Raw genomic sequence first — 9535 nt, forward strand, 5'->3', positions numbered from 1 at the left:
CCTGCCTCTGCCTCCCGAGTGCTGGGATTAAAGGCGTGCGCCACTACCGCCCGGCTTTCTACTATTTTTTTTGAGGCAAAATCTTACTCTGTATAGCCCAAGCTGTACTCATACTCAGACTTGAGATTTTTCTGCCTCAGGCTCCTGAGTGCTGGCCTTCAAATATTTGTTACCATACCTAGTTTCTTCTTTTTCTAATTTTTTTTGAGACAGGGTCACATTGTATAGCCTTAGGTAGCCTGGACCTTACTATATAGATCAGGCTGTCGGTGAGCTCCTAGAGATCTACATGCCTCTTACATACTTGTCCCCTTACTCCACATCCACACCAGCATGAGCTAGCTGTCACTTGTTTTATTGAACTTAGCTATATGGTATGTGTCACCACAACCTGGTGTCTTTTTCAAAAACTTTAATTACCACAATCAGGTCTTTTTTAAAAAACTTTAATTTTTAATTTGTTTATGCCTCTATGTATGATGACGTAGGAGGAGGACCATGTCACAGAATGCTTGTAGAGATCAGAGGCTAAGTTTGTTAGTTTATCAGTGGAAGTCATGGCCATAGGCTTGAGCCACTTCACCAGCCAATTGTTTTCCTTTCTTTAAATATAAAAGTTTGAAAAATAATACCTAACTTAGACTGCCTATGACAAGAGTTGAGCGCCGTGGTGGGAATTCTTTATCTTTCATACTGTCTTTGTTTATGAAGCACATTTCATTCTCTGTGTGTATATATTATTTTCAAGCAAGTGGTTGGAGTGGGTTATTTTGTGCTTTTAATTTGATATGTGGTTTGGGAGGATAGGGGCTAGTATTTGGAGGAATAAGGGTTAAAAGCTTGCTAAACGTTTGTATTTTATGCCTGACTACCTTCAAAGACCCTGTGTTTACACCCTCATCTTTTAGATTGCTAGGTTGTGAACCTGGGACCTCATGAATACTAAGCAAACAGTCTACCACTGAGTTATACTACTCTAGCCCACTTGAAACTTACTCTACCACCTTTCAGCTAATCATACATGAGACTGCATGTAAAGCTCAGCTTCGTTTTTCTGTTTCTGATTATTCTCACAAGTGCTCTATCCTTTTCGCTCTGGGTGGTTGAGATGATTCTGCCCTGGAGACTTCTTCATGTCTCTCTCCTAAAGACTGTGGTAGGGAGTCTTATTTCTGATTATTCTTGTAACAACACTTGGCTCACACTAAAGTCTTTTGATCACATCCCTTCTAATATGCAGGATGTATCTGTCTTGTTGCAATCTCTGTCAAATAAACACATACACATACTTTGAAACTCAAATTATTAAATAACTTAGGACTCTGTGATCACTCTGTGAGAAGTAAAGTCAAGGAGCCGGGTATACACTTAAAAAGAAAGTTATTGATTTAGTGGCGGGTCAGTGGAGTGTGATGGATGGCAGCATTCGGCAAATCCGTGGCAGTGAAAGGAGTAACCTGATTTTGAAGAAGCAGTACCCAGTTGAATAGTAACAGAAAATGTGGTTTCTTATGTGAGAGTGTAAATAAAGGTGTCAAGAACTGGTTTATGAGATAAAGGAGAACACAAAAGGAAGTGGAATAAATAAGTATCAGAAGTAGGGAAAGTAGAAAAGATGAAGTATATATTATGTCATATTGAGACAGGATTTCTGTGTGGCTCTGGATATCCTGGAATTTTCTTTGTAGACCAGGCTGGCCTTTAACTCAAAAGATCTGCTTGCCTCTGCCTCCCAAATGGTGGAATTTAAAGATGTGCACCAACACTGCCTGGCAGTTTCTTCTTTTTTTTTTCCTTGATTACTGGACTTGAATCCTACCAATATGACGTTTAGCTACATATTTACAAAATTCCCTTCAGACCAATAGAACTTGGACCCTCCAAGTCCCTTTTATTTGTTTTTTTTTTGTTTGTTTTTTTGTTTTTCGAGTCAGGGTTTCTCTGTGGTTTTGGAGCCTGTCCTGGAACTAGCTCTTGTAGACCAGGCTGGTCTCGAACTCACAGAGATACACCTGCCTCTGCCTCCCGAATGCTGGGATTAAAGGCGTGCGCCACCACCGCCCCGCTCCAAGTCCCTTTTGATAAGGGATTTTGTCTTGTGTTATAGTGAGAAAGGAATCTTGGTGTACTCTTGAGCATTACCAATTATGGAGTAACATCAGAGTTACCATACCTGTTGTTTTAAACTTGAAAGGCTTTTGATTTGATACACATAGTAAGAAACACAGAATCTGAACTTGTCCTCTTAAGATTTGAGGATAAATTCAAGTACTCTAATGAAGGAAAAATGCGTTCTTTTTGTTGTTCAGAGTATGAACTCTTGGGCCTCAAACTGGGTAGGCAGGTAGGTGTTCAACCACTAAGCCCAATTTGCAGCCCCTATATTGAAACGTTTTGTAAATTGAAACACTGGAGAAAATTTCATGGTATTTATATCATACTAATTTTAATCCTCCTACCAATAATTTCTACTTTATTATATTCAGGAAAATCCAAGGAAGTATAAGTAAGTTTTAATTGAGTTGTAGTAGTCGTTTCTGACCCATCTCATACATAAACAACAGCCAAAATTATTTTTAAATTTTAGTGATACCCTGCTTATGAAAACTATTATCATTTGTAATAAGAGAGCATTTGTATGTAGTAGTCGCTCTGAATTGGATATCCTCACAGAGGAGAACTTGACTTGATTCCCTTCATCCTTAACTTTTGGCATAACAATTATAAGCATACAAATGTGGACATTTTGGGGTAGTACCTTGGTAGTGAAACGGTTTTTTTTAGCCACACTAGTTATATTTTCTTGTTTTACTTTGTATCTATTTTGGAGGGGGTATGTGCTTGTGTGTATATATGTGACTAAGGTTTTTCAGGCTAGCCTCAAACTTCTGATCCACCTGCCTCAGCCTCCTGGGTTAATATCATACTTTTGTTTTTTTAAAAAGGACAAGATTTTCTTTTTTTGGGGGGGGGGATTTTTCGAGACAGGGTTTCTCTGTGGTTTTGGAGCCTGTCCTGGAACTAGCTCTTGTAGACCAGGCTGGCCTAGAACTCACAGAGATCTGCCTGCCTCTGCCTCCCAAGTGCTGGGATTAAAGGCGTGCGCCACCACTGCCCGGCGAGGACAAGATTTTCAATGAGCTAATGTAGCATATAACAAAATAATGACTTCATGTGATTGCTGAGACCCCTTCCCCTCCTCTAACCTGTCGTAATGAATTATGTATTCTATTTTACAGGCTGTAGAAAATCTTTGTTCTTACAAAATTTCTGCAAATTTGTATATGCAGCTGAGACAGATCTGTGAAGATCACATCAAAGCACAGATTCATCAATTCAGAGAATATCCTTTTCAAAACAGAATATCTTAAATTTGTTTCTTCTTGAATATCTCCATTGGAAGTAGAATGCCTATGTTTGGTAGACTATTTTTGTTCTGTTATTTCTAAAGGAAAAAAAACAAAGTTTTGAAATTTCAGTTTTAATTAGGGTCAAAATCTACGTGTGGTATTTATTTATTTAAGTAAAAATTTCCTGTTGTTAACCTTTTGTTCTGGCAGATTTCCATTGAGGGAAATCTTAAACAGAAAATTAATGTTCAGTTATGTTTAAGTTTAGATTTAGCAGGCTGGAGAGATGGCTCAGTGGTTTAAGAGCACGGGCTGCTCTTCCAGAGGTCTAGTACACACATGGTGGCTCACAACCATCTATAATAAGATCTGGTGCCCTCTTCTGACCTACAGGCATACATGCAGACAGAATAGTGTTTACATAATTAACCTTTTTTTTTTTTAAAAAGAGACTAGATTTAAAGGCAGGTTAAGTGGGATCTAATTTCCTGCAGTTTAAGAAATAGAATTATGTTCTATAATTTATTTAATTTCATTTGTTCTATGGGTATTATATATTTAAAACAAATAAGACAAAAAAATATACATATTGCTTGTATGAAACAGTTTAAAATATCCTTAACATATGTCTCAGGGATTCATTGGATAGTGTTCTTTTTCTAAAAAAGATTGATAAATGCTGGCAAAATCATTGTAGGCAAATGGTAAGTTGTACTACATAATTCATTGCAAACAAGTTCAAGTGCTAGAATGTTTCAACAATTTTGTTGAAGGAATTATGGGGTAACTGAGTTACCGGCTTAGCCTAAGTGATACCCTGGTATATAGCCTGAGCACTGTATAGTAATAGAAAAAAGCCTTTAGAGGCAGAAGTGTCAGCACACAATTGGAGTTCCAACAGTTGGGAGGCTGAGACAGAAACATTATACATTCTAGGCCAGTCTGGGATACATGGTAAGACGTTGTTAAAGAAATAGGTGAATAAAAAACTTTTGTAGCCGGGAGGTGCTCCATAATTGTTCTTTTTCTAAATTGGAAGCTGATTTGGGTTAGATTTTTACTTTAAAACTACAAATTATAGGGAAACTAACATTTCAGAATGATTTCCATTCTAGAGTCTTTGTTGTTGTTGATAGCAGTTTTTGTGTTGAGGTTAGGTCTTACTCTGTAACCAGACGAGTTTGAACTCACTGTGTAGCTTATGCCCGTCTCAAATTCATGGCAAATCCCGCTGCCTCAATGTCTTAAGTGCTGGGAATTATGTGCATCAGTCATCACACCTGACTTCCATTCTTTTTTTCTGAATTATTGACCCTGATTATTTTTCATTAAAGTTTCATCTTCCTCTGTTAGTCTTATTGGTAATATCCCCATAGATTATTTGGCTACTTATAAAAGTTGGTATTTTAGTTTATTTAGATGATGCATTTCTTCATCTTCCCTAGTCTGGTATTATTCTATTAATGTAAATAGAAGTCTTTAAGTTCACTTCCTACCCCCCTGAATGCCATGGGTATAGTTTAAGACAGTTTTACCTCCCAGCACTGCTGCTAAGGAAGAACTAACTGTAGCTTGGAGTCCTTCTTTTTTTTCTGAGATAGACTCTCACTGTGTAGCCCATGCTGGCCTGAAACTCAAGATCTTTCTGCCTTAGCCTCTTGAGGGCTGGATTTGTAGGCATGCACCCCAGTACTACCTCTTGTTTCCCTTTTCAGTTACTTCTTAAGTAGCAAAGACATCATCAGAGGGCCATCTTAATTCTCTGTTGTCTAGATTAATACAATAGTTTAAAGATAAGTATATGAGGTATGCTCAGCTAGATGTATTTATTTGAATGTTGGATGCTAATAGTCTGTTTAGTATAAAAATCTTTCAATTCTCATTAAGAGCTATAGTTTCAAAATTTCAAAAATTGCTTGATTTTTTTTTGACAGATAATGATCAGGAGCATTTTTTTGTTTCTGGATAGAACTTATGTACTTCAGAATTCCATGCTACCCTCCATTTGGTAAGGATGCCAGAGAATTACTATGAAAAAAAATTGTTATATATTATATGACATTATTATAACGAAAGAGATCAAGATGTATTCAGAATATTCTCCTAAAATTTCTCATTTGAGTTTTAGCTTTTTGCCTGTTTTAATATGGTAGAAAGTTAACTTTCAGTCATAGTGTATGAAGAAATTTTTATGTAAAGTATGAAGATTAAAGTTTACTATAGAATTTCTGTGCCCAAATCTTGTTATTGCTGATTATTTAAGGTTTCTTTTTACTTGTGACTATATACTGAAAAGTGTGTTTGTTTGTGAAAATAAAATAATAGAATGAATTGGTCCCTCCTCAGGTGTTTAGCATATACCTACAGTAATGATTGAAATTCACTGACTTTCAGGTTCTTAAGCCACGTACTAAATGACCAAATAAATTACTCAAATCCAGTAGAGTGAAAATTATTTTATGTCTTTGAACTAGTTTTATCTTTGATTTGACTGAGAAAAGGTAGCCACCAGAAGAAATTAGACACTAAAAAAAGTTATAGAGGAAGCCAGGAATTCAGTTTCAGTTCCCATTAAAGACAAAATGAGCTTCCTGTATGCTTTCATAATGTTACTCATTAAATATGGATTTTATTCTTTTATAATCACTGCTTCGAAGTTTGGGGCTCCAGTTAACATGAAATAAGTTAACTAAGCCTGTTCAGACATTGTATTGCCAGTTTAGATGATGTTTTTTTTTTTCTTTTAATTGTAGGGACATGGGATTAGAGTTATTTCGGGCTCATATTATAAGTGATCAAAAAGTTCAAACAAAAACAATTGATGGCATCCTTCTCTTGATTGAGAGAGAGCGGAATGGTGAAGCAATCGATAGAAGTTTACTTCGAAGCCTTTTAAGTATGCTGTCTGATTTGCAAGTAAGTTACACCTAGCACTCACCTGTGCTGCCTACGAATCTGATTCCTATTCCTAGTTTGATGTTTGAAATCCACAGTCAGAGTGCTGTTCAGATAGAGTTCAGATGGGATGGAAGACATTCAGTACATATTTAATGACTAAACAAATACTTTTGGTTTTTTCCTTCCTAGATTTACCAAGACTCTTTTGAACAACGATTTTTAGAAGAAACTAACCGGCTTTATGCAGCTGAAGGTCAAAAGTTAATGCAAGAAAGAGAGGTATTTAAAAATCATGATTAATAAATCCACCACCTCTTACATTAGATATTACATTGTAGAACACAAACTTCCCTTTGTATTTATATTCCCAACATTGTAATGCTCTTCTCTCACTTAGGTGCTCCTTTCTTTTCTCTCTTCTTAAAGGCCAGAATTCTGGATCATAAACTCTACCTCTAATTTTACATATGATTCTACCTTGTCACATTTGACGGGGCTGATCCCCGCATCTTTTGGACTTGACATTTTCTGAGTGATTTAAGGGGAGGAAAACAATAATATAAAAAACTATCTTTGTAGGTTCCTGAGTATCTTCATCATGTTAATAAACGCCTAGAAGAAGAAGCAGACAGACTTATTACTTACTTAGATCAGACCACCCAGTAAGTATTACATGCTTAGTCTTAAAACTGTTGGTAAAGCAATTTAAGCATCTTAAACATGTTAGTAACAATTTTCAGGTCTGACTTAGTCTTTAACAATTGTTTTCATAATGCAAACTTCAAGTTATTATCTACCTTAACTAATTAGACTTAATCAAGGGTTTGATTATTGTTTGGATGTGTTAATTATGTAATTTCAACATAGTATTAGGGGTTAATCTTTAAAATTTTTGGTGTTTTTGAGGCAGAGTTTCACTAAAACCCAGGCTGCCCTGGAACTCACAGTCCTCCATGCCAGCTCCCAAGTTCTGGGATTACAGGCATGCACCACCATGCCCGGCTTTTAAAATCTTTTTAGTGATTAAAACTCAGTAAGTGGGCGTTCAGAGAGAAACTGCTTCTGTACTTTTCAGTCTTACTAACCAAGTAGTTCCATTAAGCAGCATAAATAACTGTTTTTACCTTAGTAAAAAGCTGAGAAACTTGGAAATAGCTAGGCACAGCAAGACCTTGAAAAACATTACTTTGAGCAAATTCTGAAATATGCATTATTTTTCTTCCTCTAGGCATAATGCAAAATAAATCTTCAGCACTATTAAATTGACACATACGATAGAAATGACAAAATTAATGTAAAATGAAATATTTGGCTTCTTTTCTCTAGAAGTTTGAAGTTTCAGAAGAATCCTATCTCAGTAATTCTGTTTTCCTCCTTTTAGGAAGTCATTGATTGCTTCTGTTGAGAAACAACTTCTAGGTGAACATTTAACAGCAATACTTCAGAAAGGTAATTGGCAATTTGTAAAAGATTACTAGGGCTGGAGAGATAGCTCAGTGGATAGGGGCATTTGTTGCTTTTGCAAAGGACTCTAGCAGTTCCCAGTACCCACATGGCAGCTTACAACCCTCCAAAATTCTAGTTTTCAGGGGATCCAATACTCTCTCTGTCCTCCGTGCACCAGGGATTCCCACTGCACATGCATTCAGGCAAAACATAAGAAATAATGCATAACCCTAACATATAAAATAAAAAAATAAAATCTAAATGAAAAAACTAAATAAGGTCACCATCAAGTCTGCTCAGAAAGTTCAAATAAATACTATCCCTAACATGTGCCACCCTAGTCTTTTTTTTTTTTTCTGAGACAGGCTTTCTCTGTGTAGCCCTGTCTGTCCTAGAACTCACTTTGTAGGCCATACTGGCCTCCACCTTAGAGATTCACCTGCCTCTGCCTCCCTAATTTTTTTTTTTTTGGTTTTTCGAGACAGGGTTTCTCTGTGGCTTTGGAACCTGTCCTGGAACTAGCTCTGTAGACCAGGCTGGTCTCGAACTCACAGAGATCCACCTACCTCTGCCTCCCGAGTGCTGGGATTAAAGGCGTGCACCACTACCGCCCGGCTGCCTCCCTAATTTTAATCAGTGGTGGAAGAATGGTCTCAGAATTGTTTGTCTCAGTTAGCCATTATTAGTAAAAACTGCTTATTAATAACTAAGCATCAGAAGGAAAGGAGAATATTTTGTGAATTGTTTTTTTGTATAGCAGTTAAGTTTTTAGTGCTCAAAATCATTTTATTAAAACAGCTTGACCAAAGGTTTATCAAAGAATTTTGAATTTAATGAAGAAAAACCTCAAACTTGATAAGCATGTAATTCATTTCTGAAGATTGATGAGTCTTTCCCCTGTTCATTGTCCTAAACTTTCTGTTGTTGCCAGTTTCCTGACTGAAAGTGGAACTGAGAAGAGAGTTCTGCTAATACCAGTCAAGAAACTGAGCTGGGGGGAGTGAGTCAGTGATAAACGTTTTAGTGTATATGAGTTGCACTGAGTTCACCCAAAGTACTGCAAAGCAAAAAGAGAAACAGTGGCAATTTGGACATGTAAGAATGCAGTAAAGGAAGGTATTCCTTGCATTTCAAACTCTGTGTGTGTGTGTGTGTGTGTGTGTGTGTGTGTGTGTGTGATGTGTTTCTTAGCATTGTAGAGCGAAGAACTTCTAAAGCTTAGTGTTCTTACAGGATATACTTAATATAGTTTAGACCAGTATATCATAATAATAATTTCAACTTACATTTCATTAAAATGCATGACAATTTTATTCACTTTTTGATTCTTTTATTTTAATGCCAAAATGTTTCAAATCAGGTTTAAATAACCTTCTTGATGAAAATCGAATTCAAGATCTGTCTCTTCTGTATCAGCTCTTCAGTAGAGTTCGAGGTGGAGTTCAGGTTCTCTTACAGCAGTGGATTGAGTATATCAAGGTATTAACTGTTTACCTGTTGAGTTTTCTCTTGCATGTTTTGTAATCTGTATACCAAGAATATCAGCACTTCTTGTTAAATGCATTTTTTAAAAATATTTATTTATTTATTATGTATACAATATTTTGTCTGTGTTTATGCGTGCAGGCCAGAAGAGGGCACCAGACCCCATTACAGATGGTTGTGAGCCACCATGTGGTTGATGGGAATTGAACTCAGGACCTTTGGAAGAGCAGGCAATGCTCTTAACCTCTGGGCCATTTCTCCAGCCCTGTTAAATGCATTTTTAAGGAAGGATTTTTTTCTTTATTTGTTCGAAGAGGCTCATGAAGGCCACCTCTGTCTGTTATTGGCAGTTGGTA

The 9535-nt window shown here is 36.6% G+C and overlaps 1 protein-coding gene across 1 annotated transcript in view; it reads left to right on the top strand.

The window, feature by feature from the left end:
* Cul4b (cullin 4B) overlaps positions 1-9535 on the top strand; it is a 113184-nt gene that overhangs the window by 84638 nt on the left and 19011 nt on the right. Inside the window, exons 6-13 of the mRNA XM_013350462.2 lie at positions 3240-3343; positions 3985-4054; positions 5285-5358; positions 6104-6266; positions 6438-6527; positions 6828-6910; positions 7630-7697; positions 9055-9173. Of these exons, the coding sequence (XP_013205916.2) occupies positions 3240-3343; positions 3985-4054; positions 5285-5358; positions 6104-6266; positions 6438-6527; positions 6828-6910; positions 7630-7697; positions 9055-9173 (771 nt within the window). The remainder of the gene's footprint in view (positions 1-3239; positions 3344-3984; positions 4055-5284; positions 5359-6103; positions 6267-6437; positions 6528-6827; positions 6911-7629; positions 7698-9054; positions 9174-9535) is intronic.

This window comes from Microtus ochrogaster, chromosome X (genome assembly GCF_000317375.1).
Source record: "Microtus ochrogaster isolate Prairie Vole_2 chromosome X, MicOch1.0, whole genome shotgun sequence".
Lineage (NCBI taxonomy): Eukaryota > Metazoa > Chordata > Mammalia > Rodentia > Cricetidae > Microtus > Microtus ochrogaster.